Genomic DNA, 21,714 nt, shown 5'->3' with positions numbered 1-21,714 from the left:
TGGGAGAATTTTAATTGCGAGTAGAGGGCAGGGAGACGCAACTGCGTCTCGCAGAGCATTTCGGGAATTGTAGTTTAATTGGATTCTTGAGCGTACGGAATTCGGAGAACCCGGGGAGGAGATAGACGAGGCTGGGAATGGAGTGAGTTGAAGAGGGTGGGACCACGCACGAGTCGGATCCAATCAACGGTAAACTTTTCATTAGATCATTGACACGCGCCGGAAGTGAGATTCACTTGGGTCCAGCGGCTGGCGGCGAGGATGGCCGGGTTCGCGGAGCTCGGGCTGTCTTCGTGGCTTGTGGATCAATGTCGGCAGCTGGGTTTGAAGCAGCCTACACCCGTGCAGCTCGGCTGTATTCCTGCCATCCTGGAAGGTGAGTATGGCCCGGCGTCTTCCCCAGGAGTGGTGTTCACTCCTGTCGCGTTACCTCTTCCGTTTACCCGTGTTGGTCCTGCGAGGCGAGGGGCAGTCTCGGGCATTTCAAGGAACCTAGGTACCAGAGGCAGATTAGGCAGTGTTGTTGGCCTTTAGGCTGCACTACTGACTCACTGCGTGTCCACTCACAAGTGATGTGATCTCACAAATTTCTATAGTCTCAGAATTCCGGGAGGTTTTGTTGAATTACTAGCCAGTAGTAGTGGGAAATTTGAGTAGCACTTGCGCTTATTATCGTCATTTTACAAATGAAAATTGAGGCCATCGAAATTACTGGTAAAAGTGAAAGCATGGATGGGTGGAACAGCAGTTCGATTTTTCTCTTTCTCAAGTCAATTTTAAAAATTACCGGTAGGTTCAGTACTCTGGTTCCAGGACTACTCTTCTCCCACTCTTCTGGCCCAACTCAGATTTGCCGTTACAGAGCTACTGGTGGGAAGCCTAAGATGTGACAAGTTGACAGGTTAGATAAATATAGGTGAAAATGTACAAGGAGCATAAGATGCAGATTGGAAGAGGCATTCCAAGTTCCCCAGCTCAGATGATGGTGGTGGGGGGTTGTCAAAATGAGGTAGTGGTTAGTAGCATCTTGGGTTGTGAGTGTGGGTTCCAATCTAGCTTGCTACTCACTAGCCGCGTTTCTGGGCAAATCTCTTGAGTCTTGGTTTCCCTGCTATTAAATGGGAATGATAGCAGTCTCTTTCTCCTAGAATTCGTTAGTTTCCCACAGTGGAAAGTTGTCGGTATGCCCAGAATGGAAAGGGCATAGACCAGTAACAGGCACACAGGAACTGCTCAATGGAACAGCTGTTTACACCTAAGCTCTTGATGTTGCTTTGCCCTCTACTCAGGTCGGGACTGCCTGGGCTGTGCTAAGACAGGCAGTGGCAAGACAGCAGCATTTGTCCTGCCCATCTTACAGAAGCTCTCTGAGGATCCCTATGGCATCTTCTGCCTCGTCCTTACACCCACCAGGTTAGCACTCCCCAGGGCCTCCTGCGTGAGTTAACCAGCTGCATTCTCTTGGGCAAGCTCCTTTACCTCTCTCCTTTACACTTTCCCTGTATGCAAAATGGAGAGAGAAATCATGCCTTCTCTTAGGGGTGCTGCAGAATTAAACAACATAGCAAGTGAAAAATGCTGAGTACAGAGCTTGACTCAGAGCAAGTGCTGGTCAGACAGGAGCTGTCAATAGTCTTTAGCTTAAGAATAGGCACATTTTACTTGGTCAGATGGGGCTGATGACTGATATGATAAGTTCTATAATGACAGTAGAAGTAGGCACTGAGATGCTATGAGAGTGTGGCCTGTGAAGCGGTGGAGTCAAGGAAGGCTTCATTCAAGGGTGCCTTAAAGAAAGAGAAAGGTCTCTCAAAAGGATTAGTTGGGGGAAAGGTCACCTAGGCAGAGGGAACTGCTAGTGCATTCATGCAGAGGTGTGAGAGAGAGGCAGGGAACTGAAAGGGTACTGAGGGCCAGGCAGATTAGAGCCACCATGAGAATGGCCTGGAATGCCAGGTTAGAACAGATTTTGAGGGAGTATGAGCAGGAAATAGCAAGATAGAAGGACAGGAAGTGGGAACATTGGCAGAGGGGGGGCCCAGTTAGAACTGGGGCTGAGAGACAGAGAGGAGGGGACTTGAACACTAACTACCACTAGGGGAGGAGAGACTGATGTTTGGGTTTCAGGCTTTGGTGACTGGTATCAAGGCTATTGCTGAGAACTTGGAAGGAGGAGAGGCTAGTTTGGGTGGGACTAGTAGGGGAGGGCCACAGACTATGGTGAGGTCCAGTCTGGTGAGTGGGCAGGGCCCACACAGGCATCCAATACTGATTGTCAGAACTTTTGTCCAAAGGAGACTGGGAGTGTGGAGGATGTGTGAACAGAAGAGAGTGAGTTAGGAAGCCCTGGGGGTGGAGATGGTAATGGAAGGCAGGTACAGAACTTCTGTGTAACCCAGCCTGGCTCCTTCACACCCACAGGGAGCTGGCCTACCAGATTGCAGAGCAGTTCCGGGTCCTGGGGAAGCCTCTGGGCCTGAAAGATTGCATCATCGTTGGTGGCATGGGTACGAGAGCTCCAGGGAGGCCCTGGGAATGGGACCCCTGCAGCCTTGGACTACCTGCCCAGCCCCACCTGTTGTCTTCCATCTGCAGACATGGTGACCCAGGCCCTGGAGCTCTCCCGCAAACCACATGTGGTCATTGCCACACCAGGGCGCCTGGCTGATCATCTCCGCAGCTCCAATACCTTCAGCATCAAGAAGATCCGCTTTCTGGTGAGTTGGCCTTGGCACTGATTCACCCATTTGGAAAATGTATCCCACAGGCCATCCAGTATAATGTTAGAAACATAACAGTTCAGAGACCCACCAGATGTAGCTTGTACCAATGTAGGTGGTTGGGAGCAGGGCCTGTCGGAGGAAGTGACACTGGAGTTGAGATAGGTGAGGAAGCAGGACCTCCATGACCTTGAGGGAGAGTGCTCCCAGGCCCATGACCAGAGCTAGGAAGGAGGCACATGGGGGAGGCAGAGCAGCCTTGGACAGTGCCCCTACCTCAACCCCTACCACTGTCCGCTGCTGCGGGCATTGCAGGTGATGGATGAAGCAGACCGGCTGTTGGAGCAGGGTTGCACTGACTTCACAGTGGACCTGGAGGCCATCCTGGCAGCTGTGCCAGCCTGTAGGCAGACGCTCCTCTTCAGTGCCACCCTGACTGACACACTCAGAGAGCTGCAGGGCCTGGCCACCAACCAGCCCTTCTTCTGGGAGGCTCAGGCCCCGTGAGTCCACAGCCACATTCCAGGCTTGGGGGGACAGGCAGGAGGAGGTGGTGGAATTATAGCCAATGGTGGTTGTTGCCCATATGTGGGGCAAGCATTGACCGAATTCAACAGAAAGGGGAACTGAGGCACACCGCTCCCCAGGGTACGCACAGTAGAACAGCTAGACCAGCGCTACTTGTTGGTGCCTGAGAAGGTCAAGGATGCCTACTTGGTCCACCTGATCCAGAACTTCCAGGATGAGCATGAGGACTGGTCCATCATCATCTTCACCAACACATGCAAGTGAGCTCGGTGGGGCCAACTCCCCCTGCCCTTTATGGAGGCCCAACAGGTGGCCTGAGGTCACAGATGGGAGGCACAGGGCCAGTCTCAGCACTCCAGGGCCTCTGTTTAGACCAGAGGTTTTGGAAGATTTGCTCAAGAAGCTCAGAGAGATCAACTGATTCACTGGGGTCACCTTTTCTGAAGGCAGAGCCAGGATTTGGGGGTTCTTTTATCTGCTCTTAATGGAAGGGCCAGGGGCCCGTGGTTGTCCCCTTGGAGCAGCCTATTCGCCGTAGTCTAAGGTTGTCACTGACGCCCAGGGCAGCAGCACCCATACCCAGGGCTGTCCTCCCCGTAGTCCCAGGGACCTTAAAATTTTCTGAAGCATCTTGGGGGATTGTCAAGAAGCTGTAGGCTGTTCTAGTAGATAGATAGTCCATATCTATGTTGAAAGGACATTCTAATTGGTGCTGTCCCACCAAGAATTTATTGGCTACCCAAAGAAAAAAGTCTGGATGTGCGGCTGACTCTTGTTGGTGGAGGCCAGAGGAGGACTCAGCAGAGAGGATGTCAGTGCACCTTTTTCTTGTCCTTCACCATCTGTGCAGGGCAACCTGCTTGGGCTCCTAGGCAGGGGTGGGAGTGGGAGCTAAAGCACTTTCCCAGCACCCCAGCTTTGGAGGGGCTGACAGTGTGTCCTTTCCACCAGGACCTGCCAGGTCCTGTGCATGATGCTACGCAAGTTCAACTTCCCCGCTGTGGCTCTACATTCTATGATGAAACAGGTAAGGAAACCCACCAGCCTTGCCTGAGACTCCTCTCAGCCTCAGGGCCTTTTTTTTTAGATTCTTCCCTCTGCCTGGAACACTCTTTCTGCTACCCCTGTCTATCCCAGTCTGGCTTTTTCACCATCATTTCCCTCACTGGACTGTGAGCCCTATGAGGGTAGGATATCCTGGCCTCTGCCCTGTCCGCAGACCTTATGTAGTAAGTGCTCAACCATTTACCAGGGTGCTACCTCCCAATTCTCTTCCTCAATCTGGCACAGAAAGAACGCTTTGCTGCTCTGGCCAAGTTCAAGTCCAGCATCTATCGGATCCTGATTGCAACAGATGTGGCTTCCCGGTAAGCAGCCCAGGGGACTGCCTCCCATGTGTTGGCTCAGTGATGCCCCCACAGAGGGGCCAGAGGGGAAGGCTGGCCTCGGGCAAGGGTTGGACAGCCCCAGCTTCACTGCTAAGTGACCTTGGATGAGTCCTAGCCTTGGTTTCACCATGTGGGCACTGGTGCTGACCAGCCTCTGCCTCTAGGGGCCTGGACATTCCCACAGTGCAGGTGGTCATTAACCACAACACCCCCGGGCTCCCAAAGATCTACATCCACCGAGTTGGCCGGACAGCCCGTGCAGGTGAGCAGACAGGGTGGGGTGGCCTTTGGGGACCCATCCCTCCCGCCTGCGCATATCGTGAGGAGCCAGAGTCATGAGCTAGTGGGACATGGCGAGGACACAGCCCACGACAGGTAAGAGATGTTAGAGGCAGTGTTTACAAGTTGGGGAATTGTTCTTTTAAAAGCAAAGGGGCAGTATTTTGGCTTCTCCGTGTGACCCACATGCTGTCTCCTGGGGACACAGTACACTGCCCCAGTCCTCATTGCTCTCTGCTGCTTACTCCAGTCATCTTCACTTGTCAGAGCTGCCGGTCAGGACTATGCAGTGAGTGGGTTCATGAGCCTTGGTGGGTGTGGTGTTGCCCCATGGGATTTGGTGTCCAAGTTTAGCCCCTCACTGTGACCCTAGCCAGGGGCCAAGGAGGCATCCATCTCTCTGCTCCCAGCCCTGCCAGGGAGGGGCACTGCATTTGTGAGATTTTTCTCATGCCTGGAGTGGAGAGAGATTAGCTTCTGGGATGTACTGGGTTGGTTCTTTCTGTCCTATAGCCTTAATTAAGCAGGTCACATCAGCATTGTGGGCCTTACTGCTCCAGGGGTCATGGGCCTCATCAGCTGTTGGTGCTGGTGCAGCACTAGTCACTGTTTCAGAAACAAGAGAACTGAACAACTGGCATGCAGAAATGCAGGCTGCGGCCTGTCTGGGCTTATTGCTCACGTAACTCAGCCTGGGCGCCCAGGCAGCCATGCTGAAAGGAGACTCACCCATGTCACCTGCCTCCATGTAGGGCCAGGGTGGCAGGAGAGCTGCCCCTCCTTGGTGTCCTACAGCTTCCCTGGGACAGACCCACCCACTGCACAGGTCTGGCTGGGGGGTCAAGCCCTGATAGACTGTGCTTCCTTCACCTGCCCACATTTACCCACCAAGTTCTACTCCCTTTAATTGAGAGGCATCGTGACCTGCCTCTGTTGATCCCTCATCCTGGCCCCTGGCACATAGCAGGTAACTGTGGTGTGTCTTCACAGGGCGACAGGGACAGGCCATTACACTGGTGACACAGTATGACATCCACCTGGTACATGCCATCGAGGAGCAGATCAGTAAGTAAGGGAGCAGGGCTCAGATGCCCACCTGCTTTCTCATGTGAGCAGCACTTTTCTTCCTATACAGTCCTCAAAAAAGTTTCTTTGGCTCAATTATTTTTAACATTTTATTTATTGATTTTTAGAGAAAGAGAGGGAGAAATGTTGGTTTGTTGTTCCCCTTATTTTTGCATTCATCCAACTTGCAACCTTGGCATAATGAGACAGCACTCTAACCAACTGAGCTACCCAGACAGGGCCTCTTTTGCTCAATTATTGAATGAGAAATTCCCCCTCATGGCCTTCAGCAGCCAAAAGCCACATCCAGTGGGCAGGACCTTTGGTTCCTGAGACCATGCTGTGTGGATGCATCAGAGCCCTAGGGATGGGTCCTCGGTCTGTTTAAAACCTCCCTTGGGTGGTTTAATGGGTAGCCAAGACTAAGAGCCACTAGGGTGTCTCCAGTCACCACCCTAACTGTGCTAAAATTCAGAAACATCTTGGCTTTAAAGAGCAGTGTCAATAAAAATCACTCCTAGTCCAATTCCTAATGTTGGCAACCACACACAAACACAAAGGAGAGCAGTCTATACCGTAGGTAGGTCAGAACTCCCAGATCTTGCCTGGGTGACTTAGCTGATAGAAACCCAGAAGGCATGTGTGCCCCACCACACTGGGAACTCACTGTGTGGCCAAAACCCCCCTCCCTGTCACGTTTGACTTCCCCTGCCCCCACCCTCCCCACAGAGAAGAAGCTGGAGGAGTTCGTGGTGGAGGAAGCTGAGGTGCTACAGATTCTCACGCAGGTCAACGTGGTCCGGAGGGAATGTGAGATTGTGAGTGTTGGGCAGCTGAGCGTCAGGGCCCAGGGTGCTCCCTTCAAAATGGGTCTGCCACCCATGACAGCCTCTCTCCCTTGTCCCCACCTCAGAAACTTGAGGCAGCCAACTTTGATGAAAAGAAGGAAATTAACAAGCGGAAGCAGTTGATCCTGGAGGGGAAGGTGAGGGCTGAGCCAGTAGTGGGGGGGACAGGGCTCCTGAGGTAGAGGATGACCTGCTCAGGCACCTCTCTGTCCTTCCCGAGACAGGACCCCGACCTAGAGGCCAAGCGCAAGGCTGAGCTGGCCAAGATCAAGCAGAAGAACCGGCGCTTCAAGGAGCAGGTGGAGCATGCGTTGCAGCAGCAGAAGGCTGGTGGGGCTGCCCGCAAGAGGCGTCTAACCAGGGCCCAGCCTGAGGCCCGCTTGGCCCCAACACCCACCCAGCACCCAGCCTAAGGCCCACTCAGCCCCTACCTGCCCATCCTCAGATTCCTTCATCCAGCTGAGGGTTGGAGAGTCCGAGGGTCTTCTCCTGTTGACAGTCCCCCCGCCAACCTGCTCCACTCTCAGTGGAGCCATGGACACCCACATGGTGTAGTACACAGGTCAAAACCCTGTGGCCCCAGCTGGCCCCTTCTCAAAGCCTTGACCAAAGGTCAGGCTGTAAAGAGAAGAACACTAACAACTGGGCCCATATCCACAGTGACCCCACTCCAGGGTCACCACAGGGTACCATGGGATCCAAAAGTGAAAGTGTGTCACTTCCTAGAGGCACTTAATAAATGAGTCTGTCAGCTTACCCGGTCTGACTCACAGGGGCGGGAGAGAAGGGTACAGCCTCTTATACCTTTTAAATCTCCTGGAACCCCATGTCTCTGCCCATCCACAGTTTTCCACTCTTGCTGGGCTAAGCCCAAAGTCTTGAACTGCACTGCTGGCTGTTACAGCTGGTTGGCCCTGGGGTGCCTCTTGTAAAGCCCCTTGGGGGCCTCAGTTTCCTCACTTGGAAAATGGCTATAGCAATTGCATCTCTCCAGATGTGGCCATGAAGTCAATGAGATCATCCCCTTCCCTGGTGAATTTGGTTGTGGTCTAGGAGCTTCTCTGCCTGTGTACTTAAGATTAATTTTGGGATTTGTAGCCAGGGTGAAGGGCTTATCAGGGGCCACCTAAGTCCAAACTGGTCTAGGCAACATGGGCTGAGCCCCAAGGGATGGGGGCAGCAGGACCAGGCAGAGCTATGTGGCCTGGGCACCCCCTCAGGCTCTGAGCTTCACTCTCCTCACCTGTAAGTGGCTTTCCAGCCCTACATGGACAGAGGGCAGCTAAGGTGTACCCAAGAGGAGACAGGAGAGGGTCTGGTGATGACATTAGGTGCCCACACATTACACACACATACACACACACACAGCCATGCTTAGAAATGTAATCTGGGCACTAGTATGTGCCCTGGGGATTCTAGAAATCCAATACAATGAAAAGCCCCAGACAGCCCCTGAGCTGTGAGCCGCTAGGCCCTCCTGGGGGCTGAGTTGCCCCAGTCCCTGCAAGGGCAAATGGCCTGCTGGACCGCCTGCGGCCAGCCCATTCCCCAGACAGAAAGCATCTGTACAGAACCTGCTCCCATAGGCCTCAGCTCCTATGAGGACTGGCTGCCAGGCTGGGCTCAGGGCGTACCCTCGGCCAAGCGGGCTAGGCCCTCCCGAAGCTCACTCAGTTCGAACAGCCTGACGTCCAAAAGCTGTGCAGCCCGGCCCAGCTCAGCCTTTGTCCGCTCCCGATCAGCCCGAGCCTCCTCAAGGCTGCGCTCTGTCATCCGCAGCTGGTGTTCCAACTCCACGTTTCGGGTTTCCAGGTCCTGCAAGGAGAGGATAGGCAAGGTTGGGGGCCCACACTGGGCTAAGCCCCCTCTGTCTCCTGGTCTGCCTGCCACTAAAGGCACTCCCTGGTCCCCTGGCCAGTTTGAACACAACTAATCATATCCCTCTTCTGAGAACCCTCCTATGATCCATCAGGCTGCAGATGAAATCCACACTATTCCCCCTCCTCACACCTCACTGGCCTTGTGGTTCCTTTTTAAAGATTTTATTTTATTTTTACAGGGGAAGGGAGGAAGAAAGGGAGAGAAACATCAATGTGTGGTTGCCTCTTGCTCGCCCCCTACTGGGGACATGGCCTGCAGGAAGTCAAACCTGCAACCCTTTGATTCACACGCTGGAGTTCAATCCATTGAGCCACACCAGCCAACCCTGGGCCCTTGAACACTGTTGTCCTAACCATCTCAGGTCCTTCGCACATTCTGTACACTCTGCCCAGGAAACAACTGTTAGCATTTCCCTGATTTCTCTCTTCTGAGGATACTTTTGGGGACACCAGATCCTTTAATACCTCCACCTGTAGACTTATAGGGCATGCTCCATGAATGTTCCTTGGATGAAGTTTTTAATGAGAGTCAGGCCAACCAGACCTGGGTTCAGATGGAAGCTCCTGACCTTAGGCTGAGGATGTCTGAGGACTTGATGAAGTTCAAGAACAAAATCAGCAGGGACTCAAAAATTGCATTTTGCCCTGGCTGGTGTGGTTCAATAGGTTGAGTATTGGCCCGTGAGCTGAGGGCAAATTTGACTCCCAGTTTGAGTCCTAGTCAGGGCACATGCCTAGGTTGCGGACCAGGTCCCTGGTAGGGGGTGCATGACAGACAGCCACACTTTCTCCCTCCCTTCCCCTCTTCCTGAAAACAAATAAAATTTTAACAAAAACAAAAAAACTGCATGTTGAATAAATGGATGGACATAAACCCCACCAATAACAACCATTTGCAAACCACCTCATACCTTCCATGTGTCTGGTCTTCCCAATGCTTCATAACTTTAGGTAGATGTCTTCCCAACCCAGTTTGTAGGTGGAGAAACTGAGGCTCAGGAGGACCCGCCAGAAAGGGAGGATACCAAGTCTTTTCCACACTAAAGGCTGGCCACCCACACGCAGTCACCCAGACCCCTGGCCACCGCACACACCTGCACCTTCTGCTGTGTTTCCTCTCGCTCCACTGCATCAGGGGCTTCTCGGGACCCACCAGCCTGGCTCTTCAGTGTCTGGATCTCCTAGTGAAGAAGAGTTCCCAGGTTCTGTGGGTCCTGGCTCCTCTGAGGGGGTTCAGGGAAGCTGAGGCCTGGGGACACAGGTGCACACACATACTCTCACATGCTCAGTGCTCACCTGGTCCTTAGTTTGCACTAGGGACTCCAGCTGCTCCAGCGCCTGGCCTGGCCCCTCCTCATTCACTGGGGTTGGTTCTGCACCTGCCTGGGTTTCCAGCTCAGCCACCTGCGTGGAAACGTCAGCACCTTCCTGAGATCTGCCTTCTGCTCAGCCCCGCCCAAGACTAGGCATTCGTCCCCTCTGCTTGGAGCTACCACCTTGCCCCTGGCAGAGAAGACTTTAGGGTCTGACAACCCTCTGAGGTGGGCGCTATATCAGACCATTTTACAGAGCACGAAACCAAGGCTCAGGGAAGTGATCTGTAGAGATCACAGCCAGTCGGTGAACCCAGGAGAGACAGGACATACGCAGGAAGGAGCTCCAGGGTTGTCCGCGACAAGGGATCTAGAAGAGAGAGGTCCCCTCACCCGCTGCCGCAGCCGCTCGGCCTCTGCACGCTGGGCCTCCAGCTGCTGCCTCCACTGCGCGGCGGCTGCGTTGGCCTCTCGCAAGGCGCCCGCCAACTTGTTGTTGCTGTCCTGCAGCGCGAAGAACTCCGCTTCCCATTGTACCTCGCCCACGGAGCTGCGGGGACGCAGGGGTCGGCCCGCTGTTCAGCCAGGCCGGCCAGAGTTAGGCTACAAGTAGGGCTGCCCTGGGTCAGGGATGCGGCCAGGAGGCCGTACTGGGAAAGGGGTAAAGCTGCACAGCACCCGCCCGGCGTGCTGGGTGCAGCAACACAGTGGGCAGGGTCGGGGTAGACGCGGGGAACCGGACGCGACCAATGCACGGAAGTCTCAGGAAGGCGGGTCTTGAAAGACGCGGTTAGGGTTGGGCTACGGATCATTGTCGGGGCGGGGTTAGAATGGTGCTCACTCAGTGAGACGGGGCAAAGCGCGCGGTCGGGGCGTCGCCCACAGGGATCCAGCCAGAGCCGGGTGGGGCTGGGAGGCACTTGTGGGTTTATAACAATCCGCGGGACGCGTGAATGGGAAGGGGCGGGGCCATCCTCTGTAAGGCGTGGCAAAAGCCAAAGCGCGTGGACGGGCACTGTCGGCTCCGGAAGGGGCAGGACTGCGGTTAGCCACCTCCCGCTCCCAGGCTTTGGGATTACGGCCCAGTGGTTCCTCTGGCAGCCCCTCCTGCGGTAACCCTGTGCCCCGCCCTACCCCTCACCCTTCTGACAGCATCTTCTTGAGCCGCTCTCGTTCTGCTGGGCCAGGGGCTTCAGCGCTTTGACTGCGGAACAGTTTCTCGTCGCTGGGCGGGCCATTGGCGCTGACTAGGGGGGTCGGGGGCACCTAAGGATGTGGGCAGAAGCTGGGTCACCGAGGCTTCAGTCAAAGACCGGTTAGAAGGTCATGGTTAGGGTCAGGGCTGATGATACTGGGTTCATAACTGCGAGCAGGCTTCACTCCCAGCACTGGGATCCGAGGGCGCCCCTTACCCATCCTCCCTGGTTTCCCAAGGCCCCTGGATTGGAGTTCTGGGTCCTGGCCCCCAACCTTGCCTGCCTGGGTTCTCACCAATTTCCCAGGACCAAACCTGATTGCAGGCCAGTTTAAACCCGCTGAGATACTGGAAATCTGCTGCGATGGCGGGGGTGGGGGCAATCTGACACCCTACGAATAGTACCCCTCTGGGGCCGAATTTCAACATTCATTTCAGATTCTGACAGAAAGCCCTCTCCACCAGGCTGAATTTCTTATGAATCCACCTCATGAGCCCTGAGGGCAGGGGCCAGCCTCCTTTTTCATCTCTGTAACCCCAGTTCAACCCTGGGCCCCACACACAGTAGGTAGTTAATTAATTACGCTGAAAAAATTAGTGGGGGAAACTGCCCAGAAGCAGTTCTTTACTCTGCCCCTCTTAGCTACATCAACTTCCTCCTTTTGACTTGGTCATCTGAGCTGGCCAAAGCTGGGCCAGATCCCCCTGACATGCTCCATGGCACCCACATTCCTCTTCCGTGGTCCCTGCCACAATCTGTGAGCATTTGGTTCTGGGCACCAGCACAACACAATGCAGGGACACCACCCCTCTAATATTGCCAGACAGGCATGGACAGAGAGTGCTGACCTGGTGGGTGGACAGCCCCAGGGCTGGACTGGTCAGCTCCCCCCCATCCTGAGATTTCTCCCTCGCCAGTCTCGCTGCTTCCTTCACTTCCTGGAACTTCTCAGCAAACTGAAGAGAGGTGACAGAAACAGACAGTCAACAAATCCCTGGTCTCCTCCCCAGGGGCCCCACCAGGTTACCCACAGCCAGTATTGTCCCTATCACTTATGCAGGGGCTTTAGGAACTTTGTGCATCCACCCATCTCATGAACTGGAAGAATGGGAGGCTTGAAAAATGACGCCTCAATGAGCAGAACGGGTTTGTGGGTAGGGGTGGGATGCTCACTGAGCCACCCTGAGAAAAGGATCCATCCCCCTTTCCTCTCAATCAGGTTTATTTCAGCAAGGAGAGCCTTTGGAGAGTGCTACTCTATCTTCAATGCCTGGGGCACCTGTAAATATCCTTCCTTGTATGGCAAAGAGAGCAGATCCTGGGATCTGAGCCCAGCCAGTGAGAAGAAAGATACTCTCCTGTTTCCATTTGTTGTATTAATGTTTACATTTCCAGTTAGGGTAGAATATACTTTTTTTCACTTTAAAATAAATTTATAGTTTGAAAATAATTTTTAAGGAAACATTTTCAGATATACAGCCACTTATTTTGTGCAAAGGGGCCAGTGCACTTCACTGGGGGCAACTGTTTTTTTTTTTTTTGTTTTTTGTTTTTTCAAAAATGGCCCAAGTTCGACTGAATACTCATGTGGGAAAAAAATACTCCTACCTTACACTACCCACAGAAATAAATTCAAGATCTAAATGTGAAAGGCAAATGAAGGCTAGTTGAAGAGAAGAAAATTGGCATGCCCTCAGCAGCACTCAGAATCCTCAGGACTCAGGGAGCACTAACCTACCATCCAGGAAAACAGTGTTTAAAACAATTGTGTAGAGACAGCAGAGGGTGGAAGGAAGCGATGATGTAGTGCTACCAGGTGTGGGAAAGCACCCAGCCCATCCCAGGAACCCAGAGAAGGGCAGGCTGTGTTGAAATTGGAGCAGGTGGCCTGCAGAGCAGGGATGGGAACCAGGGAATGAACTGGGAAAGGGCTTCTGGCTTGTCCAATTCTGCATCTGGGAAGTGGAGGCCCAGCACCTGACCAGGGCCCCCTCCCCCACCCCATGTACCCAAGAGAAAGACCCAGGTGCAATCTTGTTGCTCCCACCCCATACTCCTGAGACCCACCTGTGTCAGATGCTGTTCAGAAGCAAAGCCAAGGCCGTAGACAGTGTTAGCTCGACTGTCTGCCCACTGTCCAAACTTCTGGGAGGTTTTGGTAAAAGTCATGTTGGGGGTAACAGTGCTATTGATAATGGCCTGGGGAGAAATGAGCACAGATCAAGGTCAGTGGGATTGCTAACAATGAACATGACACCACTGGGGTACCCTTTGTATGAGTACCTCCAAGGTCCTTAGTCTAGGCCATTTCAGGAGGAAGAGAGACTGAGGCCCAAAAAGGGTCAGCACAACACCAACCATGGGCACACAGCAAGGCGACAATCAGACCCAGGCCTATTGCTGAGACCCCTGCCACCTGCCACCCCAACCAAGCCCCGCCAGGACCTTGGCGCCCCCAATGCTGATGATTCGGTAGACATTGCGGGTGGCATCGTAGAAGTAGGACACAGTGAGTGCGTGTTTGCCCGCAGGAATCCAGTTCCGCTTGGTGGCTGGGTCGATCTGGAATACATGTGCCCGTGTGCTGAAGATGGGCTGTTCCCTGCATGGGGAAAGGGCGCTCAGTGGGAGCCAGGTACTCCTGTAAGGCTCAGGGCCAAGCCAGGGGAGGCAAGGGCTCACCTGGCTGTGGACATTGGTCAAGCTGGGCTGGGTGGGCTCCAAGGGGCAGCCAGAGGGGTGGCACAAGCTGCTGTTTCAGCCTCTGGGGTAGAGGGGGCTTGTGAGTATCCCCCCAGGACAAGCTGAGGGTGGTCAGGCAGGTCCAATTGCAGGACCTGATGCAGCATTCACAAATGGACCATTCACAGAATTTCAAACAAAAAGATAACAGAATCAGTAGATCACTCAGAGCAAGTAGTCCCCAACATCTCTACCTGGAGAAGTCCCCACAACAACCTGGACAGGAGACAGCTCTCTAAAGGAGCCAGGTGGCTGCTGACATCTCAGCATAAAACTATCATTATCTGGGTTAGTTGATCCCCAGTGACACTCCCTTAATCTCAGGGTGGGTTGAGGAGGCCAAGGTTAGCTCCCACTCAACACTTTCCCACACAGTCGCCCATCAGTCCTCAAAGCAGGGCCTCCAGCAAAAAGTGTGGCATCACCAGGCACCTACTGGGAGACCAGTCCCCACTGGCCCCACAGAGGGACCTCTCCATTTCCACTCTAGGGCACAGGCACAGATTTAGTGCCAAAGTCCAATCAGGAAGCCCCTATCCTTGTCAAAAAGATAAGATGTAGCCAAACAGGACCACCCCGGTGCCCATCACCAGATCGCCCATCACCACTCACTCCCAGTACCATGGGGCGTTGGGTGGAACCCAGGACTGGGAGATGGGCGCTCGAGCTCTCTGCTGGTTCCTCTAACCAACATCCACAGAAGCCAGGAACAGCTGCCCAGGAAGACTTCCTGACCTTCCCCTGCACTCTCAAACTCGCATCCAGGGCATCTGCAGGGGACTCAGGAGGGACCTGGGGGTGAGGGAGTCAAGTTGGGGGATAAGACACCCCAGCTTAGCGGTCTCTGTGGTCAGAGAGTGACACCCCCGCTTCGCACACACTCGCCCCTGCCCACTCCACGCCCCCAGTCCTGGGCAGCTGCTGCTCTGGTCACAGGGTCTGAAACCGGAGCCTCTGGTGGGGGAAGGGCGGCAGCTCTGGCCGAGTTTAGGGGCGATTCCTGGGGATCCGGGGCTCAGGGTCCCGGGAACTTTGGCCCTTCCGGCCCGGACGCTCCTGCCGCGACTTGCACGTTTCGGGAAAGTTACTCACCAACCAGTCATGCGCCCTCGGCGCCTCAGGCGCCGCCGGCCACAAAGCTCTGGAGGGGCCCGACCCCGCCCGATGCCCGGGATCCTTAATCGCTTGTGCGGCGGCAGAAGCCCCACCCCAGTGCCCCTCGTCCGGGGTCCTGATATTCAGTCAGGCTCGAGTCCCCACGTACGTCAGGAGTGGGGAGCCCAGTGCGTGACTCAATTTCGGGAAGTTCCAACCTTGGAACTTCCAAGATCTCCGTGATTCCCCAAATCTGGGTCCAGAACTTCGGGGACATATTATCTGAATCCTCAAGCCCATGTCCATAACTTCGGGGATCCTCTGAGCCGCCTCGATTCCTGAACTTTGGGGACCCTATGCCACCCTTCCATCCCAGTTCCGGAATTTCGGGGTCTCCTCGCAGGGCCCCTCATCCCCAGGTCTGGAACTTCCAAATACCTTCGCGGCCTCCAGCGACGCTGGGCATGGAACTTCGGAAACCCCTAGCACTGTCCCCACCCCGACCCGAGCTCCGGAACTGCGAGGTCCCCGAGGCCCCGCAAGACCTGGTACTTGGGAACTTCCCGGGCTGCTCCCAGCCTCCGCGTCCGGAACTTCGGGACCCCTGCGCCAGCGCTCAGGCTCCGTTGGCCAGGCTCACCCTGCCGGCCCGGCGCGAGTGTCCCGGCAGAGTCCGGTGCGGCCCACAGCGCGTACTCCCCGCACCCTCCAAGCCGTCCGCGCCGCCAGCGCCTTTGTCTGCGCTGCCGCAGCCGCCGCCGACCGCGCCGCCTCCGGTCCCATCGCAGCCGGTCCCGACGAGGCCGCCGCCCGCCCCGCCTCCCCCGCTCCCCGCCTCCCCTCCACCCGAAGGCCGGCCGCAGCGCCCCCTGCGGGCCCTCCTCGGAGGGGAAGTGGGGAGGGGGTTGGGGAAGACCGGGGACAGGAAAAGGCCGGGGTGGTGGGGTAAGGGTGGGGAAGGGGACTGGGGTGAGGGTGGCAAACTGACCCAGACCCAGGGACAGACGGGGGAGAGAAGCAGAGACACAGGAGAGGGACAGACAGAGAACTGAGAGGCAGAGACAAAGGAGACAATAGACAGAAAACTGTAACTATGTAACAAGACAATTGTGACAATGCCAACGATGGTTGGATGACATGTGTTACAAGGTCCCCGAATCCTGGATGCAGAGAATGAATGCTGGTGCCCAGTTCCCACCAAATGGGTGAGTCCCCTGGAGATCCACACACCTGGGCTGCACCTCTGGTCAGAGGAAGCCCACCCCTTCATACACTTACCAGGCGCAGGTCTCTCCGGGGCTGAACGGTGATCACCTCCCCAGGTCCTGGCCTGCCCCAAGTCACACAATGCCATGGGGTCTGTGGGCAGAGGCTCCCAAGGCCCACAGTTCCCAGGAGCTCTGAGCTTCACGGTGGAGCTTTCTGACAACCTTCTCTGCCACATCTCCTTTCCCTCTTCTTTTATTTGTTTCCTGACAAGAACCACACATCCGAGCTGGAAGCTACCTTCAAATTACCTTTAGGTGAATCCTGGATACTTATTCCCAGGCCAAGTTCTGAATTTACCCCCTCCAGGACTTTGCCTAAGTTGTTCCCTGCACCAGGAACGTCCTGCCCTCAGGCATGTATTCTGCCTTGTCCTTCCAGGCTCTGCTCCACTGCCACTCTTCTAGAAGCTTGTCTGACCATCCTGGGCTTGGAAGGGATCTCACCCCACCCTGCCTATGCCCCATCCCTTTCTGCGAGGTCCCTGATGTTTGTTACCTGTTTATTAGTTCAACTGTGGCCAGATCTGGGCTCCACTGCAAGGAGCCCCAACCTTACTGGGAAAATGGAAGCAGATTCTGTTTCCTGGGCTGCTTCTAACTTCATGAGGCATCTGCACAAGCAAAAGATTTGGCTTTGCTCTCAGGCCCAAAGCCACAAAATGCTTGAACACTATGGGGAACAAAGAGAATACCGTCTGTTCTATGCAAAGAATGACTTTTCCTTATTACCAAAAAAATAATTTAAAAAACAGTAACTGGAAAGAGCCCAGGAGAGGCAAGGTTTCTGAAAGCCATTCAGAGTGTGCTAAATGCTGGACTACTACAGCTCGGTAGCTAGGGCCACGTAGCCATTCTGTGGGGAGAGTTGGGCAAAGGGCCTACGGCAAATTTCCTCCTTGTGTGGGCAGAAGGCAACTGCATGAAAGAGAGTAGGGAGGTGAATTCTTTCCTGGGTCCCCCTCATGCTCCAGGAGGGCCTGGGATGGTGCTGGCCTTGAGCAACCCTGACCTGACTTTGTCTTAGTCAAGTCCAAACAGAGAAGCGACTTCGCTGGTTCGGACTTCAGTTTTCTCAACTGGAGAATGGGCTGATGCTCACAAGGCTGAGGTGGAGGAGGCAGGAGGGCAGGGAGGCAGGTGACACCAGTAGCTCCTCATTGTCTTCTGGATATAGACAGGTGGGGGTCTGTCCCCAACCATGGACTGAGGCCTCTTCTCCTTAGGGTCATCTTTGCAGGGCCAGCAGAGGCCAATACCGCAGGGTGGCTGACTGGAAATAAAAGCTTTCCCTTCAGATTGAAGAAGGAGTCCTGGCTGGTGTAGCTCAGTGGATTGAGCATGGGCCTGTGAAGCAAAGGGTCGCTGGTTCGATTCCCAGTCAGGGCACATGCCTGGGTTGCGGGCCAGGTCCCCAGTAGGGGACACATGAGAGACAGCCACACATTGATGTTTCTCTCCCACTCTTTCTCCTTCCCTTCCCCTCTCTCTAAAAAATAAATAAATAAATAAATAAATAAAAAATACTTTTTAAAAAAGATTGAAGAAGGAAATGAGGGAGTGAGCAACCCACCACAGGAGGGATCAAACAGAAACTAGAATGGCTTGTTTGATTCCAGGGAAGCACTTTGCAGAATGGCACTTATGCCTCTGCCTAGTTAAATCTGACCCAAGCTTTGAACCAAAGCTAAATCCTTCCTGCTCCCTAGAGGGTTCATGTCCCACCGGACCAGGGGGAATCTCTCATTCTCCCCCAAAGGTGTCATGCCGAACCATGTGGTGTGGATCACCATGGCCACCTCAATCTGTCACAGCATGATTTGATTGCTGTCCACCTTTTCTATAGCTTTGGCTTAGCACCTAGAGCAAGCCTGGCCTGCAGCAGGAACTGTGCAAATGCTTCCAGATGGAAGGGATCCCTAGGCTCCCACCGTGATCCTTGGTGGTCTTCAGAGTCACATGAGCCAGAAAGTGACTCCCAACCCTGCTGCCTCTTACCAGCAATGTGACTTTAAAGAAGCCACTTTCTCTCTCTGTGCCTTAGTTTCCCTAGTTGTAAAATATGCATAAGAACGCTGCCCACTTCTGAGGTTTCCTGTAAGAGTCCTTGAGTGAAGAGCGCACAACCCTAGGAGTTTAATAAATGCTCACTGTGATAAACATTATATTCACTCTTGGCGGTTTGGGCATGTGGTTTTGATCCTGAGCCAAATTCTTAAGATTTTCTCTTTTAGGAGTTGAAAGGTCCCAACATGAACTCAGGTCCTACCTGGTGTGATATCCTCTAAATCTTTCGCTCCGAACCCCTATGTGCCCCTCCAATCATCTTCCCCCTCCTCCTCCCCATTCCTCCACAGCCATGCTAGTTGGGCTACCCACCACACCCTAGTTTGGGGGAAAACTCCTATTCATCCTTCAAAGCCTGTCTAAACTGCTCTTTTCTCTGAGAGGCCCTCCCTCCTCTTTCACCAGACCCTCCACAACACCCTCCCTCATTCTGATCCAGTCCTGACCCCACAGAGCTGGGGATGTTTGGGTCTAACTCCGACTCCTGCAGACTGAGGGCACCTCAAGGGCTGGGCTGAGGTGTCCCTTGGGCTTTCCAACCCCTGGCATTAGGTGAATATATGAGGATCATTGCAGGGGGGAGTTTGATTACTCAATATTGGTGAAAATGACCCTGACTTAAATTTAGATCCAACTCAACTTCTACCAAAGGCCAAGGTTAATTCATTAAACAGACAGCACCCAGGAAGAGATGGAGCAAGGCAACTTCAGGCTCAGGAACAAAGGAGCTCTGGGATGGGGTCGAGCACTAGGTTGTGGACTCAAGCTCCCAAGTCCAGGAAGGGTCAGGAGTGAGGTGAGATCGGAAGGTCAGGAGGGGTGCCCTTGCACCCCCTCCTAGCTCCAAGCCTGTATCTCTGGTCTGGATCCCACAGACCTAATTACCCTCATTGCCATGTGCACTAATTACCTCCGTGATGTCAGGTGGCTGGGCAGGGCTGTTCCACTTTTGGGAGGTAGGTCGGCCTGATTATTTTTGGCTGTGCTGTCCTTGAAGGCTCTGGCATCTGCCTGCTTGAAGGACAGAAAGTGGGGCGGAGAAATTGGAACCTCTTCAGGAGGGCACTAGGAGATGTGGATATTGGGTTGGGCCAGGAGCTCCCTGAGCAGGGCCTTTGGGCCTGAGGCCTGAGGGTCTTTGGAACATAGCTGGAGGTGGCAAGACCTGGAGGGGCTGAGAATCATCTCTGAGGTGGACTGTTCTGGAGGTCTATTTTAAATGTGGTACCACTGGTGGGAGAGAGCTAGGGGAGGGGAGGTGGTCAGATGGGCCTGGGTGGGAACAGTGGCCACTACTGACTTGCTATGTATTTCTGGGCATATGACCTTCTCTCTTTGCACCTTTCCTGAGGGATTAATCAGGGATAATAACTCACAAAGAATACTCTGGGAGGTGGGCACAGCATGTGCAAAGGCCCTGAGGTAGGAATAGGCTGTGTGCATTGGAGGAACAATGGGGAGGCCAAGTGGCCAGAGCAGAGGGTATAGGAGGAGAGTAGGGGGTTCTGAGGGCTGAGGGGCCAGGTCAGGCCTCATGGGCCCTGGTGAGGTGTGTGGGTTTTGTTTCAAGGGTACTGGGGAGCTTTGGGAGAGTTTGGAGCAGGGGGGTAGGAGGCAGTGTGATCAGATTTACACTGTTAGCTCCAAACTGCTTTAGCTCTTAGGAGAGAACTGGTTATGTGTACATGTACAGAATGGAGGCAGACCTTCCCTTTCTCTGAGCCTGTTTCTCCACCTTGGACAGCATCCTGAGGCTCAGAAGACCCCAGCACACACTGGACCTTTAGCCAGAGAAGTTCCCTTCCCCCAAAACCCCTGAATTCTGGCTCAGCAGCCTACATGGCCTCTCCTTTGCCTGCCCTCTCCTCCTACTCTCCTTCTGTGGCCTTGGAGGAACAGCTGTGGGAACAGAGAGCAGGAGGCCTCAGGGAAAGCAGCGAGGAGGGACTCCAATGTGGAGGGGGCTGTGTTCCTGCTTGGTGACGGCCCACATGGGGCTACCCAGTGCCGAATGTTCTTGCAGGAACTGGGTGACTCAGATGTGGCAGCCTCTTCTCTCGATCTGCTCAGAGAAGCCAGTCCTCATCTCCAGGCACAGGTGGAGTCAGGATTTTCTTCTCTGGGCCACCCCCAAAACAGCCCTCCCTCTGTTCCCCAGGATTCACTGAACTGGTTGCATTGCTCACTTTCCTGTTCTGACACTCTCCATGGCTCTCCTGAAGGCTTCAGAGGGTGAACCCAGAGCTTCATCACCATTGGCCATGCTGTTAGACTCCACAGCCTCTGAACTCAGTTCCAACACCTCCTCCTTCAGGGAGCCTTCCCAGACTCCCTTCTCTCCTCCAACCCTGAGCCCATAGGGGTCTGTGTCTGGCTGTGCTTCCACCTTAGACTGGGGCTCTTCAGTGTCTAGGCATAGACCAAGGCCTCTAAGAGTCCCATTGTCACTCAGTATGGGAAGGCACAAAGGAGGCACTGGGGTAGACACTTGCTGTGGCAGCCCAAGACAGGACCCCATGGACCTGACTTCTAATTTCAGTTTTATAAGAGACAACTGAGGCTCAGGAGGCTTTTGTCTATTCCCCAAATCAAAAGCTGGCCAGATGGAAAGATTGGCCTGCTCCCTGCAGCCTTTGGAGCCTTGTTCACCCACAGGAGGGGCATTTAGTACAAACTGGGCTCCAACTCCAGGAGTGGGACAGCCCATCTCCACGGATGCACTGGGGGCCTCCCTGGGCCTGTTTCCTCCTCTGTAAGACTCGGGTTACTCAGCACTGTGCGAGGTCCTGCCCTGAGGGACAGCACAGCTATCTGGTGGACAAGATGGATGACAAATAGAGGACTAAGTAGGATGGCTTCTGACAGCTTTTTACAAAAGAGAAAAAAAAACATACAAAGCATCAGGCGATGGCAGGTGGTCAGTGAAGGCTGCTCAGACAGAGGAGGTAGTGGCATTCAGGAGAGTGGCATGTGCAAAGAAACTGAGGTGGGAATGTGCTCAGTCCCTTGCAGGAGCATCAGAGAGGCAGGTGTGGCCAGAACAGGGTGACTTGGGAGGATAATGGAGAGCCAGGTGGGCTGGAAGCTCCACAGGATGGGTTACGAGGAGCCTTGCAGGCCCCAGCAGAGCATAGAGTTTATATTCACAGACCTGGGAAGCCATGAAAGGCTTCTGAGCAGGAAAGGGGAAATGATCTACTTTTACATGTTTCAGATAAGATTCACCAGAGTGCCACATGACAAAGGGACTGAGGAGGGTGAGTCTGAGACTATCTTTTTTGGTTATCACTGGGTTGTGCCTGATAAACAAATGACATTGCTGTCAGAG

At 54.2% G+C, this 21,714-nt stretch overlaps 2 protein-coding genes across 9 annotated transcripts; one reads left to right on the top strand and one right to left on the bottom strand.

The window, feature by feature from the left end:
• The first annotated feature begins 216 nt into the window (after positions 1 to 216).
• DDX49 (DEAD-box helicase 49) lies at positions 217 to 7,584 on the top strand. Its single transcript, XM_037142105.2, has 13 exons — positions 217 to 376; positions 1,290 to 1,413; positions 2,422 to 2,507; positions 2,596 to 2,717; positions 3,036 to 3,223; positions 3,368 to 3,508; positions 4,200 to 4,275; positions 4,539 to 4,615; positions 4,801 to 4,898; positions 5,906 to 5,980; positions 6,710 to 6,798; positions 6,894 to 6,965; positions 7,053 to 7,584. The coding sequence occupies exons 1-13, from the start codon at positions 262 to 264 to the stop codon at positions 7,239 to 7,241; spliced, it is 1,452 nt and encodes a 483-aa protein (XP_036998000.2). The 5' UTR covers positions 217 to 261; the 3' UTR covers positions 7,242 to 7,584.
• A 607-nt stretch (positions 7,585 to 8,191) lies between these two features.
• On the bottom strand, positions 8,192 to 15,854 carry HOMER3 (homer scaffold protein 3). Of its 8 annotated transcripts, none has more exons than XM_037142106.2 (11): positions 15,600 to 15,854; positions 14,581 to 14,751; positions 13,900 to 14,054; positions 13,663 to 13,819; positions 13,285 to 13,416; positions 12,066 to 12,173; positions 11,163 to 11,287; positions 10,415 to 10,571; positions 10,005 to 10,112; positions 9,803 to 9,889; positions 8,192 to 8,643 (listed from the first exon to the last, which is right to left on the bottom strand). In XM_037142106.2, the coding sequence occupies exons 3-11, from the start codon at positions 13,911 to 13,913 to the stop codon at positions 8,452 to 8,454; spliced, it is 1,080 nt and encodes a 359-aa protein (XP_036998001.2). In that variant the 5' UTR covers positions 13,914 to 14,054; positions 14,581 to 14,751; positions 15,600 to 15,854; the 3' UTR covers positions 8,192 to 8,451. The 8 variants fall into 8 exon arrangements, with proteins under 8 accessions (XP_036998001.2, XP_053524069.1, XP_053524067.1 ...); XM_053668094.1 differs by having other exon boundaries at positions 13,900 to 13,981; XM_053668092.1 differs by having other exon boundaries at positions 15,695 to 15,854.
• Between the last annotated feature and the right edge of the window lie 5,860 nt (positions 15,855 to 21,714).

This window comes from Artibeus jamaicensis, unplaced genomic scaffold (assembly GCF_021234435.1).
Source record: "Artibeus jamaicensis isolate MK-2021 breed Jamaican fruit bat unplaced genomic scaffold, CSHL_Jam_final contig_477, whole genome shotgun sequence".
Taxonomy (NCBI): Eukaryota; Metazoa; Chordata; class Mammalia; order Chiroptera; family Phyllostomidae; genus Artibeus; species Artibeus jamaicensis.
Note: the sequence above shows the minus strand (reverse complement) of the source record. Positions and strands in the feature narration are given on the sequence as shown.